Genomic DNA, 21,624 nt, shown 5'->3' on the forward strand with positions numbered 1-21,624 from the left:
GGTTGTGGTGTGTTGTGGTTGTGGTTGTGGTGTGTTGTTGTGGTTGTGGTGTGTTGTTGTGGTTGTGGTTGTGGTGTGTTGTTGTGGTTGTGGTGTGTTGTTGTGGTTGTGGTGTGTTGTTGTGGTTGTGGTTGTGGTGTGTTGTTGTGGTTGTGGTGTGTTGTTGTTGTGGTGTGTTGTGGTTGTGGTGTGTTGTGGTTGTGGTTGTGGTGTGTTGTGGTTGTGGTTGTGGTGTGTTGTTGTGGTTGTGGTGTGTTGTGGTTGTGGTGTGTTGTTGTGGTTGTGGTGTGTTGTTGTGGTTGTGGTGTGTTGTTGTGGTTGTGGTGTGTTGTTGTGGTTGTGGTGTGTTGTTGTGGTTGTGGTGTGTTGTTGTGGTTGTGGTGTGTTGTTGTGGTTGTGGTGTGTTGTTGTGGTTGTGGTGTGTTGTTGTGGTTGTGGTGTGTTGTTGTGGTTGTGGTGTGTTGTTGTGGTTGTGGTGTGTTGTTGTGGTTGTGGTGTGTTGTTGTGGTTGTGGTGTGTTGTGGTTGTGGTTGTGGTGTGTTGTTGTGGTTGTGGTGTGTTGTTGTGGTTGTGGTGTGTTGTTGTGGTTGTGGTGTGTTGTTGTGGTTGTGGTGTGTTGTTGTGGTTGTGGTGTGTTGTTGTGGTTGTGGTGTGTTGTTGTGGTTGTGGTGTGTTGTGGTTGTGGTGTGTTGTTGTGGTTGTGGTGTGTTGTGGTGTGTTGTTGTGGTTGTGGTGTGTTGTGGTGTGTTGTTGTGGTTGTGGTGTGTTGTGGTTGTGGTGTGTTGTGGTGTGTTGTTGTGGTTGTGGTGTGTTGTGGTGTGTTGTGGTTGTGGTGTGTTGTTGTGGTTGTGGTGTGTTGTGGTTGTGGTGTGTTGTTGTGGTTGTGGTGTGTTGTGGTTGTGGTGTGTTGTTGTGGTTGTGGTGTGTTGTGGTGTGTAGTTGTGGTTGTGTTGTGTTGTTGTGGCTGTGGTTGTGTGTGTGTTTGGTGATGATGAAGCATAAGTCAGGCAGTCAAAAGTTGGCTACTCGTAAGTTTGGGGTTCACCTGTATATATAGTACTAGTGGCACACCTCTGGCAAGAGAGTGATGGAGGGAGTGATGATGAAAGTGTTTCTTCCTTTTTAGGTCACCCTACCGTGGTGGGAGACAGTCAGTATATTAAAAAAAGTCCTGTAGTGTTTAGAAGAAGACAGCTACTATTAATGTTAAGTTTGCCTGAAATGCTCTGCACATAAAGGGGCTTTTGGCATGTACACCCAATTGTTATACCCCTTTATACAAACATGTATCATGCTTTCCGCTTCACACACAGAGGGCCCGGGTTCGATTCCCGGCGGGTGGAAACATTTCGACACGTTTCCTTACACCTATTGTCCTGTTCACCTAGCAGCAAATAGGTACCTGGATGTTAGTCGACTGGTGTGGGTCGCATCCTGGGGGACAAGATTAAGGACCCCAATGGAAATAAATTAGACAGTCCTCGATGACGCACTGACTTTCTTGGGTTATCCTGGGTGGCTAACCCTCCAGGGTTAAAAATCCAAACGAAATCTTATCTTATCTTATCTTATTATTAGAAGCATTATTGATTTTTTCCCAAAGACCCTTTTGTACATATATGTATACATTTACTAATAATTTTGAAATTCTTAGTAGCAGCTCATTTCAATTTTTATCATTTAGTGGTACATGATTTTATATATTGCAGCACAGTATGTTATTTTAGGCTGATAAATATTCTGATTTGAGAGAATTGAGCTTACCTTTCTTTTCTCTCAGATTTTATTTATTTCCCTTATTTTCCTGTTTATATATATATATATATATATATATATATATATATATATATATATATATATATATATTTTTTTTTTTTTTTATTATCACACCGGCCGATTCCCACCAAGGCAGGGTGGCCCGAAAAAGAAAGACTTTCACCATCATTCACTCCATCACTGTCTTGCCAGAAGGGTGCTTTACACTACAGTTTTTAAACTGCAACATTAACACCCCTCCTTCAGAGTGCAGGCACTGTACTTCCCATCTCCAGGACTCAAGTCCGGCCTGCCGGTTTCCCTGAATCCCTTCATAAATGTTACTTTGCTCACACTCCAACAGCACGTCAAGTATTAAAAACCATTTGTCTCCATTCACTCCTATCAAACACGCTCACGCATGCCTGCTGGAAGTCCAAGCCCCTCGCACACAAAACCTCCTTTACCCCCTCCCTCCAACCTTTCCTAGGCCGACCCCTACCCCGCCTTCCTTCCACTACAGACTGATACACTCTTGAAGTCATTCTGTTTCGCTCCATTCTCTCTACATGTCCGAACCACCTCAACAACCCTTCCTCAGCCCTCTGGACAACAGTTTTGGTAATCCCGCACCTCCTCCTAACTTCCAAACTACGAATTCTCTGCATTATATTCACACCACACATTGCCCTCAGACATGACATCTCCACTGCCTCCAGCCTTCTCCTCGCTGCAACATTCATCACCCATGCTTCACACCCATATAAGAGCGTTGGTAAAACTATACTCTCATACATTCCCCTCTTTGCCTCCAAGGACAAAGTTCTTTGTCTCCACAGACTCCTAAGTGCACCACTCACTCTTTTTCCCTCATCAATTCTATGATTCACCTCATCTTTCATAGACCCATCCGCTGACACGTCCACTCCCAAATATCTGAATACGTTCACCTCCTCCATACTCTCTCCCTCCAATCTGATATTCAATCTTTCATCACCTAATCTTTTTGTTATCCTCATAACCTTACTCTTTCCTGTATTCACCTTTAATTTTCTTCTTTTGCACACCCTACCAAATTCATCCACCAATCTCTGCAACTTCTCTTCAGAATCTCCCAAGAGCACAGTGTCATCAGCAAAGAGCAGCTGTGACAACTCCCACTTTGTGTGTGATTCTTTATCTTTTAACTCCACGCCTCTTGCCAAGACCCTCACATTTACTTCTCTTACAACCCCATCTATAAATATATTAAACAACCACGGTGACATCACACATCCTTGTCTAAGGCCTACTTTTACTGGGAAAAAATTTCCCTCTTTCCTACATACTCTAACTTGAGCCTCACTATCCTCGTAAAAACTCTTCACTGCTTTCAGTAACCTACCTCCTACACCATACACTTGCAACATCTGCCACATTGCCCCCCTATCCACCCTGTCATACGCCTTTTCCAAATCCATAAATGCCACAAAGACCTCTTTAGCCTTATCTAAATACTGTTCACTTATATGTTTCACTGTAAACACCTGGTCCACACACCCCCTACCTTTCCTAAAGCCTCCTTGTTCATCTGCTATCCTATTCTCCGTCTTACTCTTAATTCTTTCAATTATAACTCTACCATACACTTTACCAGGTACACTCAACAGACTTATCCCCCTATAATTTTTGCACTCTCTTTTATCCCCTTTGCCTTTATACAAAGGAACTATGCATGCTCTCTGCCAATCCCTAGGTACCTTACCCTCTTCCATACATTTATTAAATAATTGCACCAACCACTCCAAAACTATATCCCCACCTGCTTTTAACATTTCTATCTTTATCCCATCAATCCCGGCTGCCTTACCCCCTTTCATTTTACCTACTGCCTCACGAACTTCCCCCACACTCACAACTGGCTCTTCCTCACTCCTACAAGATGTTATTCCTCCTTGCCCTATACACGAAATCACAGCTTCCCTATCTTCATCAACATTTAACAATTCCTCAAAATATTCCTTCCATCTTCCCAATACCTCTAACTCTCCATTTAATAACTCTCCTCTCCTATTTTTAACTGACAAATCCATTTGTTCTCTAGGCTTTCTTAACTTGTTAATCTCACTCCAAAACTTTTTCTTATTTTCAACAAAATTTGTTGATAACATCTCACCCACTCTCTCATTTGCTCTCTTTTTACATTGCTTCACCACTCTCTTAACTTCTCTCTTTTTCTCCATATACTCTTCCCTCCTTGCATCACTTCTACTTTGTAAAAACTTCTCATATGCTAACTTTTCTCCCTTACTACTCTCTTTACATCATCATTCCACCAATCGCTCCTCTTCCCTCCTGCACCCACTTTCCTGTAACCACAAACTTCTGCTGAACACTCTAACACTACATTTTTAAACCTACCCCATACCTCTTCGACCCCATTGCCTATGCTCTCATTAGCCCATCTATCCTCCAATAGCTGTTTATATCTTACCCTAACTGCCTCCTCTTTTAGTTTATAAACCTTCACCTCTCTCTTCCCTGATGCTTCTATTCTCCTTGTATCCCATCTACCTTTTACTCTCAGTGTAGCTACAACTAGAAAGTGATCTGATATATCTGTGGCCCCTCTATAAACATGTACATCCTGAAGTCTACTCAACAGTCTTTTATCTACCAATACATAATCCAACAAACTACTGTCATTTCGCCCTACATCATATCGTGTATACTTATTTATCCTCTTTTTCTTAAAATATGTATTACCTATAACTAAACCCCTTTCTATACAAAGTTCAATCAAAGGGCTCCCATTATCATTTACACCTGGCACCCCAAACTTACCTACCACACCCTCTCTAAAAGTTTCTCCTACTTTAGCATTCAAGTCCCCTACCACAATTACTCTCTCACTTGGTTCAAAGGCTCCTATACATTCACTTAACATCTCCCAAAATCTCTCTCTCTCCTCTGCATTCCTCTCTTCTCCAGGTGCATACACGCTTATTATGACCCACTTCTCGCATCCAACCTTTACTTTAATCCACATAATTCTTGAATTTACACATTCATATTCTCTTTTCTCCTTCCATCTCCAGGACTCAAGTCCGACTATATGAAAATAACCGGTTTCCCTGAATCCCTTCACTAAATATTACCCTGCTCACACTCCAACAGATCGTCAGGTCCCAAGTACCATTCGTCTCCATTCACTCCTATCTAACACGCTCACGCACGCTTGCTGGAAGTCCAAGCCCCTCGCCCACAAAACCTCCTTTACCCCCTCTCTCCAACCCTTTCGAGGACGACCCCTACCCCGCCTTCCTTCCCCTATAGATTTATATGCTTTCCATGTCATTCTACTTTGATCCATTCTCTCTAAATGACCAAACCACCTCAACAACCCCTCTTCTGCCCTCTGACTAATACTTTTATTAACTCCACACCTTCTCCTAATTTCCACACTCCGAATTTTCTGCATAATATTTACACCACACATTGCCCTTAAACAGGACATCTCCACTGCCTCCAACCGTCTCCTCGCTGCTGCATTTACCACCCAAGCTTCACACCCATATAAAAGTGTTGGTACTACTATACTTTCATACATTCCCTTCTTTGCCTCCATAGATAACGTTTTTTGACTCCACATATACCTCAATGCACCACTCACCTTTTTTCCCTCATCAATTCTATGATTAACCTCATCCTTCATAAAGCCATCCGCCGACACGTCAACTCCCAAGTATCTGAAAACATTCACTTCTTCCATACTCCTCCTCCCCAATTTGATATCCAATTTTTCTTTATCTAAATCATTTGACACCCTCATCACCTTACTCTTTTATATATACATGTATATATATATACAGTGGACCCCCGACATTCGATGCATTTTAATGCAAAAATGTCGCCTCGACATTCGATGGAAAACCCGACATTCGATACGATTCGTACAAGACGTGTTCACGTGTGGCCTGAACTGCCCCGTGTGTGTGCCAGTGTTTACAAGCCAGCCAGTGACCACGCATCTAAGGATACATTCGGTACATTCCATATTATCCATATTATCACTGTTTTTGGTGCTTGTTTCTGCAAAATGTCACCATGGGCCCTAAGAAATCATCTAGCGCCAACGCTGTGGTAAAAAGGGTGAGAATTAGTATGGAAATTAAGAAAGATTTTGATGGGTTTGGGGCTAACCCTGAGAAGCCTATGCCAGTTGTGGACTCCATTGTGCCTACTTCAAAAATTAAGGAAATGTGTGCGAAGTGGGTTGAACTGCAAACCTTTATGGGTGAAAATCATCCTAACACAGCTATTGCAAGCCGTGCTGGTGACTATTACAATGACAATGTTATGGCCCATTTTAGACAAATCTTAAAGGAACGGCGACAGATGTCCAGTGACTCTCAAGCTGGTCCTAGTGGCATTAAAAGAAGAAGGGAAGTAACCCTGGAAAAGGACTTGCTACCTCAAGTCCTAATGGGTGTCTTGCACGGATTAATTTGATTTCCATTATTTCTTACTGGGAAAATTAACTTGACTTTCGATATTTTCGACATTCGATAGCTCTCAGGAACGGATTAGTATTGAATGTCGAGGGTCCACTGCATTAGCAGTTTGGAGGGATATGTTGTGTATCTTTATACGCATATGCTTCTAAACTGTTGTGTTCTGAGCACCTCTGCAAAAACGGTGATTATGTGTGAGTGAGGTGAAAGTGTTGAATGACGATGAAAGTATTTTCATTTTGGGGATTTCCTTTCTTTATGGGTCACCCTGCCTCGGTGGGAGACAGCCGACTTGTTGAAAAAAAAAAAAAAAATTGTCCACTCCTGATCTCTGTCTTTGAGAATACAGACGCTATGACCCAAGTTTAGAACTGGGACAGTAACTTCATTTCTGTTTATATGTACAACAAGGCACATTCTCATGTGGCTTGTATATATAAACAGAACAACGCAATCATGCGTCATCAGGAGTTATGCAATGTTGCAAGACAGCAACAGATAGTAGGGGAAAATTCTCTTGAGACAAGGCAGAAGTGCTTTATGCTTCTGCCTTGCCTCAAAATTTTTCCCCCACTATCTGTTGCTAGTTTTGCAACATTGCATGGCTTGTGAGGATGCACAAGAGTACAGAAGATCTTGAGCTAAAGATTTCCATTCCCACGTGGCTTGTTCTGCATAGTTAAGATTACCATTTTGTCATTGTACTGAATTCTGTTTATATATAAATGTTGTTTTTTGATAGGGTAATGTAGTGATCCCCGGCTTGAACGTGATAGACTGCAGTAATATAACCGAAGTGATCAACTGTCTGGAAGCTGGCCTTGTTCACCGTCACACCACTGCTATACAGAGTCACGATCCCTCAACCTCTCATGCCATCTTTTCGTTAATTTTGGAACATCAGTGGAGTGATCCAGGTTAGTGTAAGTTATTTCTACTAAAACTGCTTTAACTTTCCTGAAGGTTGTTGGTGTTGGTTGAATACAAATACTGATACTAATCTAAATTTAATTATTACTTCGTAGGGTATACAATAAACTGAAGGTGTAGAGAATACCCAGCTTCTCAGGTGAAACATAGCAGTAAGTAGATACCTGAGTGTTAGTCATCTTATACCTGCTGTCCCTGTTCTCCAAGCAGGTGGCCTGCGAGGTCACCGGACCTATCTGTTTGTGACTTCTTTATTTCGGGGTACGTGAAGAGCACAGTTTACATACCACCACTACCCGCAACCCTGGAGGAGCTGAAAATTTCGGTACCTGAAGCAGTTGGCATGATAACACCAGATATGCTGCAGAGCATCTGGACCGAGCTGGACTATCACATCGATGTTTGCCGAGAAACCAGAGGGGCGCACACTGAGTGCCTTTAATGCTACCCTATACCACATGAAACTGAATGAAATCCTGCATCTGAAGCTACTAATTCTGAAAGATTATTACAATAAAGTGACATGGTATACCTGTTTGAAATCAGTGTGTGTTGTTTGTGGACACTCTGTATTATTGTTATTATTATGATATTTATATTTTATGATGGTGCAGTAGTGGCCGACTGGTCTGAGAATTTTGGAAAGATTTTAGCATCACTTTAAAAATAAGTGGTAAAGTTTTTCCCATGTTTCAGATGGAAAGTTGAAGTACGTTTACTCTCGCATGAACTTCGTTGACCTGGGTGGCTCCGAACGACTTATGCAGTTTGGATATGGTGGTTTTGGCTTACCCAGCGAAGAGTCGTTTTTTCTCAATACCGATTTAAAAGCGCTAAACAACGTTATTCATTGTTTAGCAGATCAATCTTATGTGGGTCCGATCCCTTACAAGGAGTCAAGGCTTACTCATATTTTAAAGGTATGTTACTAATGCTAATTTGTGTTAATTGTGTGAAGGTTAAGTTCTATTGTTTTATATGATAAGTCTTGTACAGGTACTTCTCGACTTAAGATGGGGTTCCTTCCCAACGAGCCCATCGTACATCAAAAATGTTGTAAATCCAAAATATCGTGTTTAAAAAAAATGAATAATTACTGTCACTGAATAAGGAAATAAATAAATAATTACTGTAACTAAATACCAGTACAGTGGACCCTCGCTTAACGCTATTAATCCGTTCCTGAGAGCTCAACGTTAGGCGGAATTATCGTTAGGCGAATTAATTTTCCCCATAAGAAATAATGGAAATCAAATTAATCCATTCCTGACACCCCATAGTACTAATGAACAAACAAAATTTTACCACATGAAATATTAATTTTAATACACACAAACTGAAGAAGACATGCACAGTTACATGACACTTACCTTTATTGAAGATCTGGTGATGATTGATGGGATGGGAGGAGGGGAGAGTGTTGATGGTCTTAGTGTTTAGAAGGGGAATCCCCTTCCATTAGGACTTGAGGTGTCAAGTCCTTTTCCGGGGTTACTTCCCTTCTTCTTTTAATGCCACTAGGACCAGCTTGAGAGTCACTGGACTTCTGTCGCACAACATATCTGTCCATAGAGGTCTGTACCTCCCGTTCCTTTATGACATTCCTAAAGTGTTTCACAACATTGTCAGTGTAATAGTCACCAGCACGGCTTGCAACAGCTGTGTGAGGGTGATTTTCATCAAAAAAGGTTTGCACTTTAAGCCACATTGCACACATTTCCTTAATCTTTGAAGTAGGCAACTTCCTCAATTTCTCTCTCCCCTCCTCCGAAGCAGTTTCCTCAGGTGTGGCCTCTTGCTGTTGAAGATGATCTAGCAGCTCATCAGTGGTTAGTTCTTCAATGTCCTCCTCCACAAACTCTTCCACATCCTCCCCACTAACCTCCAACCCCAAGGATTTCCCCAATGCCACAGTGGATTCCTCAACTGGCATAGGATTTCCAAGGTTAGCCTCAAACCCTTCAAAATTCCTTTGGTCTACACATTCTGGCCACAGTTTCTTCCAAGCAGAGTTCAAGGTCCTCTTAGTCACTCCCTCCCAAGCCTTACCTATAAGGTTTACACAATTGAGGATATTAAAGTGATCTCTCCAAAACTCTCTTAGAGTCAATTGAGTTTCTGTGGTCACTACAAAGCACCTTTCAAACAGAGCTTTTGTGTACAGTTTCTTGAAGTTGGAAATGACCTGCTGGTCCATGGGCTGCAGGAGAGGAGTGGTATTAGGAGGCAAAAACTTGACCTTAATGAAGCTCATTTCCGCAGAAAGTCGCTCTGCCACTTCTGAAGGATAACCAGGAGCATTGTCTAATACCAGGAGGCACTTAAGGTCTAATTTCTTTTCAATTAGGTAATTTTTCACAGTGGGGGCAAATGCTTGGTGTAACCAGTCATAGAAAAAGTCCCTAGTGACCCATGCCTTACTGTTTGCCCTCCACAGCACACAAATTAGCCTTGAGGACATTGTTTTTCCTGAACGCTCTAGGAGTTTCAGAGTGATACACCAATAAAGGCTTCACTTTGCAATCACCACTAGCATTGGCACACATCAACAGAGTAAGCCTGTCTTTCATAGGCTTATGTCCTGGGAGTGCCTTTTCCTCCTCAGTAATGTAGGTCCTGCTTGGCATTTTCTTCCAAAACAGGCCTGTTTCGTCACAATAAACACTTTTTCAGGTTTCATTCCTTCACTGTCTATGTACTCCTTGAATTCCTGCACATATTTTCCATTTGCTTTGTGGTCCGAACTGGCAGCCTCACCATGCCTTATCACACTATGTATGCCACTACGCTTCTTAAATCTCTCAAACCAACCTTTGCTGGCCTTAAATTCACTCACATCATCACTAGTTGCAAGCAGTTTTCTAATTAAATCGTCATGCAACTTCCTAGCCTTTTCACATATGATCGCTTGAGAGATGCTATCTCCTGATATCTGTTTTTCGTTTATCCACACCAATAACAGTCTCTCAACATCTTCTATCACTTGCGATCTCTGTTTCGAAAACGAAGTTGCACCTTTGGCAAGAACAGCTTCCTTGATTGCCGTTTTCTTGGCCACAATAGTAGCAATGGTTGATTGGGGTTTTGTGTACAACCTGGCCAGCTCAGAGACACGCACTCCACTTTCATACTTAGCAATGATCTCTTTCTTCATATCCATAGTAATTCTCACCCTTATTGCTGTAGGGTTGGCACTAGAAGCTTTCTTGGGGCCCATGGTGACTTATTTTGCAGGTGCAATCACTGAAAAGGCTGTGATAATATGAAATGTTCCAATTGTATGCTTGGAAGTGACCGCGGTGGCTGGCTTGTAAACACTGGCACCCATGGAACAAGTGAGGCGAACTCAGGCCGCATGTGGACACGTCTCGAATGAATCGCGTTGAGCAAGTTTTTTAGCGATAGCTGAGGCAAAATTTTTGTGTTAAAATGTATCACTAGGCGGATTTAATGTTATGCGATGCGTTCGTTAGGCGAGGGTCCACTGTATTGGAAAGTATTATAATAAATGAATACAAGTTACGGACTTGCTGCCTTCATTCTGGGTAATTTTTCCTAAGTTCCATATTGTAAGTTGAACAATCATAAGTCAAGAAGTATCTGTTTATTTTTTTTTCAATATTCAGACCATCTCCCACCAAGGCAGGGTGATATAAAAAGAAAAACGAAAGCTTTTCTTTTTATCATTATTGTGTGTAATAATGATAAAAAGAAGAGCGAAAGTTTTTCTTTTTACATTTAGTAATTTATATAGGAGAAGGGGTTACTAGCCTCTTGCTCCCAGCATTTTAGTCGTTTCTTACAGCACACACGGCTTATGAAGAATTCAATCTTGTTTATATCCTGGTTAATAAAGTGTATTACAGTGCTGAACCTGACCTATCCACATCCATATTATGCTTTAATTTGCTAGGGTAAACTTTTGTAAATGATTAAGTTAATACTATAGTATAACCTTGATAATCAGTCAGTTTTTTAATATAGTGCACCTCCTTGGGGAAGCAGAGAAGAATTCTCCCTCCGTAAGCCACTAGTGTCATAAGAGGCGACTAAAATGCTAGGAACAAGGGGATAGTAACCTCTTCTCCTGCATAAATTACTAAATGCAAATGGAAGATCTTTTCTTTCCTTTTTTCAGGTCACTTTACCTTGGTGAGAGATGGCCGGTGTGTTAAAAAAAAATATTTGTAAGTGTGACTATATAAAGTTAGGGAGCCTTAACCTAACCTTGTCAAACCCTTTAAGTAAAAAAAAAAAAAAGATAGTGAATAGCGTGTGGATAGGTTATATGCCTTATTCAATTTTGAGTGCACTTTTTCAATTTTGAGTGCACTTTTTCAATTTTGAGTGCACTTTTTCAATTGCTTTTACAAGAAATCATACTCCTGTAAGACCCCCATATCTACAGGTCTGGTACCTGCAGTTTCAGTTATCCACAGTGGCACGAAAATAACCCATAATTTTGCTTTATAATTATACCCAAGTGTAAAAGTAGTGATGGTGGCAGTTCTTCAAAGCCTAAGAGAAGCTGTGAAGTGCTTCCCATCATTGAAAAAGTGATAATTCTCCACTAATTGTGCACAATTTATCAGTTAAACTTTATAATGGGTATGTATGCAAACGAAAAGTGACGTCTGTGGGGTTCACTGTTATCCGCAGTTTCAGTATCTGCGGCAGGTCCTTGGAGCATATCCCTCGCGGATACAGGGGTCCTACTGTATTTACAGGTACTTTGTCATACACATAAATGAATTCTCTTATTCACCAAAAATATTAACTTTGAAGTGTGGGTTCTTGTTAGATCATTACAGCCAGGGTATTGATTCTGTATTTTTTTATAGAGTCACTTATCTCAAGTGGTGTATTGAAGCTTCTGTGGAGACAAAGCACATTATACATGAAGACAAAAAATGGGAGTGTACTAGAGTACAGTGGTACCAATACTGGGTTGTGGGTGTGAAGCATGGATTTTAAATGTTACAGTAAGGTGGAGTCTGGAGGCAGGGGCAATATCCTGTTTAAAGGCAATGTGTGGTGTGAGCATCATCCAGAGAATTTGTAGCTTGGGGATTAGAAGAATGTGTTGGGTTACCAAAAGTATTATCCAGATGGCTGAGGTGAGGTTGTTGAGGTGCTTTGGACATTTAGAGAGGATGGAAGAAAATAAGATGACAATGAGGGTGTATAATTCTGGGGTGGAGGGGATGAGAAGTAGGGGGTCATCCCAAGAGTGGTTGGAGGGAATGGATAAGGGAGGTTTTGAGTACTAAGGGCTTTGACATACAGCAGGCTTATGTATGTTAGACAGGAGTGAGTGGAGGCAAGTGATTTTTATAATGGATTCAGGGAAACCGGTTAGCCAGAGTTGAGTTCTGGAGGTGGGAAGTACAGTGCCTGCACTCTGAAGGATGGGTAAGGATGTTACAGTTCTGGAGGTGGGAAGTACAGTACCTGCACTCTGAAGGATGAGTGAGGATGTTACAGTTCTGGAGGTGGGAAGTACAGTATCTGTACTCTGAAGGATGAGTGAGGTTGATACAGTTCTGGAGGTGGGAGGTACAGTACCTGCACTCTGAAGGATGAGTGAGGATGTTACAGTTCTGGAGGTGGGAGGTACAGTACCTGTACTCTGAAGGATGAGTGAGAATGTTACAATTCTGGAGGTGGGAAGTACAGTACCTGTACTCTGAAGGATGAGTGAGAATGTTACAGTTCTGGAGGTGGGAGGTACAGTACCTGTACTCTGAAGGATGAGTGAGGATGTTACAGTTCTGGAGGTGGGAAGTACAGTACCTGTACTCTGAAGGATGAGTGAGGATGTTACAGTACTGGAGGTGGGAAGTACAGTACCTGTACTCTGAAGGATGAGTGAGGATGTTACAGTTAAGTGGGTCATCTATAAGGTCAGGACGCTCCTGGGAAAACAATCGTTGAATATTTTATGCTGTACATGTTTCTTCTTTTTCGGGTCACTTTCCTTAGTGGGAGATGACCCACGTCTTGAAAAATAATAATAATAATATTTGAGATTTTGTTATTCTCGAATGCTTGTCCTTTCTAAACAACAGCTGTTTTTCAGGATGCCTTTGGAGGCAACAGTTTAAGTTTAATGTTGTGTTGTTTGTCGCCATCACCCGAAGATTTCGACGCTACGTTTAATACACTCAAGTACGGTGTCCTAGCACGCTACATCCTTAACTGTCCTGCTGTCAACATGGCAATACAAAACAGTGCAAGAGGGTCAACGACCACCACGACTCCTTGTTCTGCACACACAAATCTAAGAGTAAACATTTTTTAATGCATTTGAATTCTTGTCATGTAACATGTGATTTAGCCTAGAATATATACATGTTCCTTGATTTACGATGGGAATGCGTTCCGACGAACCCATCATAAGTTGAATATTAATATGATATGCTTAATAAATAAGTAAATGAATAACTACTGTCATTAAATAAGTAAATAAACTAATAATTACTGTAACTAAATACCAGTATTGACAAGTAAAGAAATTAATGCAACAAGTTATGGATTTGCTACTTTCGTGCTTGACAATTATCTCAAGTTTCTTCTCCATTGTAAAGCTGAAATATTGTAGGTTGAACCATTGTAAGTCAAGGAGCACCTGTGTACAGTGAGCTTTCTTATTAAGCTCCTTTACACAATGCATGTTTTTTAACCCTTTGAGGGTCGACAGGCCCTCTCCGAGACTCGTTCTCAAGGGTCGGCCAAATTTCAAAAAAAAATAAAAAAAAATTTTCTTATGAAAAGATAGAGAATCTTTTCCCGATCATAATGACACCAAAAGTATAAATTTGATGGAAAACTTAGGGAATTATGCTCTCACGAAGTTAGCAGTCTCGGCGATGTTTACGCATCGGCGATTTTGCCCACTTTGAGCCCTATTTTCGGGCAATTGCACTGTACAATCTGACAAAAAACATGAATATTTTGCTAGAACTCCATTTTTTCTATTGAATGAGTGCAAGACACCACCCATTTACCAATTTCAACTATCCAATACAGTGGTCAGAATTTAGCAATTTTGCCAGTTTCACACAAATTTCAAAAGATGCCAATTTCCAAATAGGGTCCAGAATAAACAAGAAAGACATTCCTGGCACTAAAATAACATTTCTTCTGTTCATTAGTCACATCCCAACACCCCTCTTACATTCTTTTGCTTTCCACTTTGAATTTTTATTCTCACAAAAAATAGAAGATTTACTGTTATGCAGACTACTGCATTAGTGTAAAAAATGGTATAAATAATATCAGCGCACTAGTAAAAGAATATTAGACTCGCCAGTTGACGTGTATTGGACACTTAGCATGATTTGTTTACTTTTGAACTTTGGTAAAAATCGAACATTTCTGCTACTTTGAGCTCAATTTCAAGGTACTTTTCATTGTAAAACCAGTCAAAATCATCTCAATTTCTGTAATATGTCTTCCATTCTATAAAATGAGACCAAGAAAACTAGAATACAACAATAAATACCATACGAAAATACACTGCAAAGTCGCTGTTTTATTCAAAAAAAATGGTCAAAGTTTTTTATTTCTCATTATGCACTGTGTGCTGCAGGATTTTTTTTATACTGTGCACACTGACCACATAGACCCATTCTTTCATATGTAGGCCTACCAGCTTTCTCCCACTAGATTTGAGGGCGCTAGAATTTAGGCGTACTAGTACGTCAAAAACCCTGGGCCGTAAGCCGTACTAGTACGGCCGAAGCCCCCAAAGGGTTAAGTAAAGGCAAATGAAAAGCACATTTCAAAATAGCATGTGGAGAGGTCCTTGTAGTACATATTATTCAATTTCCGATGCATGTTTGCAACTGCATTCACAAAAACTCGATATACAGGAGCTCCTCGCTTTATGATTGTTCAACTTTTACGATGGTATGACGGCAATGCACATTCAGTGGTTTATTCACTTATTCAGTGACAGTAGTTATTTATTTACCCATTTATTTATCGTATATTCATATTTGGACTTCAACCTCATCGTAAGTCGAGGAGCACCTGTATAGAGGAGCTTTATAAGAGAATTCACTGTTTTTCAAATAAAAAGATAAACATGATATGGAAGGTAATAAATAACGAGTTTGCTCTACAGCATCAGTCAGACAGTGGACAGTCTACACTGACTGCCATGCAGAGTAGCGTACAACAGTCGTTAGGAACCGTCCAGCAGTCAACAGCGACCAACGACACCTCTGTAGCAGCCTTAGATGATGCTGGATCACTAGATACTGAGGACTTGTTCAAGTAAGCTTTCTAAATTATAGAGAATACCCAGTGGATGATTCCCCAGGTTATAGACATTCACACTTACTAATGAGGTTAATTAAAGACTTGATTAACAGATTTCTAAGTTTTTTTTTTTTTTTTTTTTTTTTTTTTTTTCAACAAGTCGGCCGTCTCCCACCGAGGCAGGTTGACCCAAAAAAGAAAGAAAATCCCCAAAAAGAAAATACTTTCATCATCATTCAACACTTTCACCACACTTGCACATTATCACTGTTTTTTGCAGAGGTGCTCAGAATACAACAGTCTAGAAGCATACACATATAAAGATACACAACATATCCCTCCAAACTGCCAATATCCCAAACCCCTCCTTTAAAGTGCAGGCATTGTACTTCCCATTTCCAGGACTCAAGTCCGACTATATGAAAATAACCGGTTTCCCTGAATCCCTTCACTAAATATTACTAAGTATGTTTGTTAAATTATAGAGAGTACTCAGCTGATGAATCCCCAAATTATAGACATTCACATTTGTTGCTTAAGTTTTAGTCAACCACACTAATGAGATTCATTAACTCTAGTAATGGCATCCCTCTGGCAAGACATGCACTTATGTATATCAAGTCTTACCTTACTAATAGACAGCAATATGTCTCTACTAATAGAGCAACCTCCGCAGCAAGACCTCTGGACACTGGTGTACCACAGGGAAGCGTTCTTGGCCCCCAACTTTTCCTCTTATATATCTACGACCTCCCAAACGTATTGCAACAACTTGGACCTATTCTCTTTGCTGATGACACAATTTTGTAATCTCCCACCCTAATCTTGCCTTACTTAACACTTCTCTTAATGAAGAACTCGTAAAAACATCGACCTGGATTACTGCTGTTAAGCTTACACATAATATTGACAAAACCTTCTATATTATGTTTGGAAGTAGAGCAAGAGAGGTCCAACTAAACATTATGCTTAACAATACCCTTATTGTTAAACATAATGAGGGAAAATTCATTGGTCTGCACCTTGACAGACGCTTGAAATTCAACACCCATATTCAACACATAGCAAAAAACGTATCCAAAACAGTTAGCATCCTCCCAGAGATACATTACTATGTACCACAGACAGCTCTACTTATACTGTACTGTTCACTGATCTACCCCTACCTCACCTATGCTATTTGTGCCTGGGGATGCTATTTGTGCCTGGGGATGCTATTTGTGCCTGGGGATGCTATTTGTGCCTGGGGATGCTATTTGTGTCTGGGGATGCTATTTGTGCCTGGGGATGCTATTTGTGTCTGGGGATGCTATTTGTGCCTGGGGATGCTATTTGTGTCTGGGGATGCTATTTGTGCCTGGGGAACCACAACAACAACTCATCTAAAGCCAATAATTATTCAACAAAAAGCTGCAGTGCATATGATCAAACAGTTCACTGCTAGACAACACACTTCCCCACTCTTCAAAGTCCTAAACTTGCTCACTTTACAGAACATTCACTCTTACTACTGTTCAACCTACATTTTCACAGCAGTACACTCTAATATAAATCTCAAACTAAAGCATTTTCTTGATAGTTGCAACAGGACCTGTAGATATAATAGTAGGCACAAAAATCTCTATGACATTCCCCATGTCTGGCTAAATCTCTTCAAAAATTAAATGTACATTAACCCTTAACATTAACCATTAACCATTAACGCGCCCCAAATTTTTTGAGGAAAAAAAAAAAGAGCATATGGTACCCAGGCATCCCCAATTATTTTAATATGGAACACAGTGAGTGCACACACCCATTCTCTCATGTCTAGGTGACTCAGGCTTATTGTGGCAATGTTGAATGAATGACAAAAAAAACGTATATATACGTTTGGGGCGCTACGCACGTGAACGTATATGTACGTTTGGACCGTTTAAGGGTTAAAGGGCCCAGAATCTGGAACTTTGCAAGAAATCTCCAGAACCACTAACTCAACAAGCATTTTCAAAACTACTGTTAAAAAGCACCTTATCTCCCTAACATATCCCAGCATCATCTAAATATGTAAAAGCTATAAATGAATATTCTCAATATCATGAACATATGTAAAACTTTGTAAACAACATAAGCTTACTCTTACTATCTGTAACCCTTCCAAACCTGTAATTCTCTCCATTACACTTATTAACCCTTTCAGGGTCCAAGGCCCAAATCTGGAGTCACGCACCAGTGTCCAAGAATTTTAAAAAAAAAAATTTGTTATTTTTTCTTATGAAATCGTAGAGAATCTTTTTGTGAAGGTAATAAAACAAAAAGTACGAAATTTGGTGGAAAATTGACAAAATTATGCTCTCGCGAATTTTGATGTGTCAGCGATGTTTACGAATCGGCGATTTTGCCGACTTTGACTCCCATTTTAGGCCAATTACATTATTCCAATCAACCAAATTCTTAGCTATTTCACTAGTATTACTTCTATTCTATCGATTGAGCACAAGAAATCGCCAAGTCAACTGTTTCAACTACAAAATAAAGTGATCGGAAATTGTTAATTTGGCCAATTTAACACAAAGTTCAAAATATTCCAATTTCAAAATAGGGTCCAGAATAAACAATGTAGGCATTCCTGGCACTAAACTAACATTTCCTCTGTTCATTAGTTATGTTTTGAGGCTTTACAAATAAATTCCATTTTGATTTTTTATTCACATAATGAATTTTTATTCACACCAAAAAATAGAAGATTTACTGTTATGCAATACTGTAATAATTGTATAAATATCATCACCATATTTGTGAATGTATATTAGACCCACCAGCTGACGTGTATTAGACGTGTGAGGTCGTTTGTTTACTCTTGAATATCGGCAAAAATTTAACATTTCCGCTACTTTGAGCTCAGTTTCAAGCCATTTCCAGTGCTAAAACCAATGAAAATCATCTCTATTTCTGTAATATGTCTTCCATTGTATCAAATGAGACCAAGAAATCGCAAATACAACTATAAAAAACATACGAAAAAACACTGCAAAGTTGCTGTTTTAATCGAAAAATCATGATTTCAGTTTTTTTCTCTCATTATACACAGTGTGCTGCAGGATCTGTTTTATGTGGTGCACACATACCACATAGATGTTTTTTTTTTTTTTTATTATCACACCGGCCGATTCCCACCAAGGCAGGGTGGCCCGAAAAAGAAAAACTTTCACCATCATTCACTCCATCACTGTCTTGCCAGAAGGGTGCTTTACACTACAGTTTTTAAACTGCAACATTAACACCCCTCCTTCAGAGTGCAGGCACTGTACTTCCCATCTCCAGGACTCAAGTCCGGCCTGCCGGTTTCCCTGAATCCCTTCATAAATGTTACTTTGCTCACACTCCAACAGCACGTCAAGTATTAAAAACCATTTGTCTCCATTCACTCCTATCAAACACGCTCACGCATGCCTGCTGGAAGTCCAAGCCCCTCGCACACAAAACCTCCTTTACCCCCTCCCTCCAACCCTTCCTAGGCCGACCCCTACCCCGCCTTCCTTCCACTACAGACTGATACACTCTTGAAGTCATTCTGTTTCGCTCCATTCTCTCTACATGTCCGAACCACCTCAACAACCCTTCCTCAGCCCTCTGGACAACAGTTTTGGTAATCCCGCACCTCCTCCTAACTTCCAAACTACGAATTCTCTGCATTATATTCACACCACACATTGCCCTCAGACATGACATCTCCACTGCCTCCAGCCTTCTCCTCGCTGCAACATTCATCACCCACGCTTCACACCCATATAAGAGCGTTGGTAAAACTATACTCTCATACATTCCCCTCTTTGCCTCCAAGGACAAAGTTCTTTGTCTCCACAGACTCCTAAGTGCACCACTCACTCTTTTTCCCTCATCAATTCTATGATTCACCTCATCTTTCATAGACCCATCCGCTGACACGTCCACTCCCAAATATCTGAATACGTTCACCTCCTCCATACTCTCTCCCTCCAATCTGATATTCAATCTTTCGTCACCCAATCTTTTTGTTATCCTCATAACCTTACTCTTTCCTGTATTCACCTTTAATTTTCTTCTTTTGCACACCCTACCAAATTCATCCACCAATCTCTGCAACTTCTCTTCAGAATCTCCCAAGAGCACAGTGTCATCAGCAAAGAGCAGCTGTGACAACTCCCACTTTGTGTGTGATTCTTTATCTTTTAACTCCACGCCTCTTGCCAAGACCCTCGCATTTACTTCTCTTACAACCCCATCTATAAATATATTAAACAACCACGGTGACATCACACATCCTTGTCTAAGGCCTACTTTTACTGGGAAAAAATTTCCCTCTTTCCTACATACTCTAACTTGAGCCTCACTATCCTCGTAAAAACTCTTCACTGCTTTCAGTAACCTACCTCCTACACCATACACTTGCAACATCTGCCACATTGCCCCCCTATCCACCCTGTCATACGCCTTTTCCAAATCCATAAATGCCACAAAGACCTCTTTAGCCTTATCTAAATACTGTTCACTTATATGTTTCACTGTAAACACCTGGTCCACACACCCCCTACCTTTCCTAAAGCCTCCTTGTTCATCTGCTATCCTATTCTCCGTCTTACTCTTAATTCTTTCAATTATAACTCTACCATACACTTTACCAGGTACACTCAACAGACTTATCCCCCTCTAATTTTTGCACTCTCTTTTATCCCCTTTGCCTTTATACAAAGGAACTATGCATGCTCTCTGCCAATCCCTAGGTACCTTACCCTCTTCCATACATTTATTAAATAATTGCACCAACCACTCCAAAACTATATCCCCACCTGCTTTTAACATTTCTATCTTTATCCCATCAATCCCGGCTGCCTTACCCCCTTTCATTTTACCTACTGCCTCACGAACTTCCCCCACACTCACAACTGGCTCTTCCTCACTCCTACAAGATGTTATTCCTCCTTGCCCTATACACGAAATCACAGCTTCCCTATCTTCATCAACATTTAACAATTCCTCAAAATATTCCTTCCATCTTCCCAATACCTCTAACTCTCCATTTAATAACTCTCCTCTCCTATTTTTAACTGACAAATCCATTTGTTCTCTAGGCTTTCTTAACTTGTTAATCTCACTCCAAAACTTTTTCTTATTTTCAACAAAATTTGTTGATGTATTCTCTCATATCTAGGCCCAAATGTACCACTCACAGTTTATCAGAGTGAGCTGAGCTCATGGCGTAGATCTACGGTTTGGACACTCACCGTAAAGCCGTAGATCTACGGGACGGACCCTGAAAGGGTTAATACCATATAGAATAAACTAATATGATTTTCAATTAACTCGTATTCATTGTAATCTCCTAAATTTACAACTTATTGTTATTGCCCTCTTAATCTTAAGATAGTCTTAAGTTTGCCTGAAATGCTCTGCATTTATAGAGGCTTTCAGCATGTACACCAGATGTCATTCATTCTCTTTTTGTACAGCCACTGTATCGTGCTAAAATTAAAATATATTTTTATTATTTTTTTCACACGTTGGCCGTTTCCCACCAAGCCAGGGTGACCCAAAAAAAGAAAAAAACTTTCATCATCATTCAACACTTTCACCATCATTCATACATAATCACTGTCTTTGCAGAGGTGCTCAGATATGACAGTTTAGATGTCACTCCAAACAGCCAATATCCCAAACCCCTCCTTTAAAGTGCAGGCATTGTATTTCCCATCTCCAGGACCCAGGTCTGGCTAACTGGACTATTATGATGATGGAATGAGTTAGGGCGGAAGCATTTCCTCGTTTTTGGGCCACCCAGCCTCCGTGGGAAGTAGCTAATGTGTTGTTAAAAAAAAAATTAATGTTGACAGAAAGGTGGGCTAGTGCAAAGATGAGTAGTGGGGGGGTTGAAGAGGGTTGGAATAGTTTTAAAAATGCAGTATTAGAATGTGGGGCAGAAGTTTGTGGTTATAGGAGGGTGGGGGCAGGAGGAAAGAGGAGTGATTGGTGGAATGATGAAGTAAAGGGTGTGATAAAAGAGAAAAAGGTAGCTTATGAGAGGTTTTTACAAAGCAGAAGTGTTATAAGAAGAGCAGAGTATATGGAGAGTAAAAGAAAGGTAAAGAGAGTGGTGAGAGAGTGCAAAAGGAGAGCAGATGATAGAGTGGGAGAGGCACTGTCAAGAAATTTTAATGAAAATAAG

At 40.4% G+C, this 21,624-nt stretch overlaps 1 protein-coding gene and 1 long non-coding RNA gene across 3 annotated transcripts in view; one reads left to right on the forward strand and one right to left on the reverse strand.

The window, feature by feature from the left end:
• The window catches only part of cos (kinesin-like protein costa), a 144,715-nt gene that overhangs the window by 38,383 nt on the left and 84,708 nt on the right, over positions 1-21,624 (forward strand). For both annotated transcript variants that reach the window (XM_070079644.1, XM_070079643.1), the window contains exons 5-8: positions 6,991-7,165; positions 7,875-8,098; positions 13,258-13,464; positions 15,307-15,458. In XM_070079644.1, the coding sequence (XP_069935745.1) occupies positions 6,991-7,165; positions 7,875-8,098; positions 13,258-13,464; positions 15,307-15,458 (758 nt within the window). The remainder of the gene's footprint in view (positions 1-6,990; positions 7,166-7,874; positions 8,099-13,257; positions 13,465-15,306; positions 15,459-21,624) is intronic.
• The window catches only part of LOC138851109 (uncharacterized), a 77,999-nt gene that overhangs the window by 22,491 nt on the left and 33,884 nt on the right, over positions 1-21,624 (reverse strand). The window lies entirely within an intron of this gene.

Source organism: Cherax quadricarinatus, chromosome 100 (assembly GCF_038502225.1).
Source record: "Cherax quadricarinatus isolate ZL_2023a chromosome 100, ASM3850222v1, whole genome shotgun sequence".
In the NCBI taxonomy this organism is placed as follows: Eukaryota; Metazoa; Arthropoda; class Malacostraca; order Decapoda; family Parastacidae; genus Cherax; species Cherax quadricarinatus.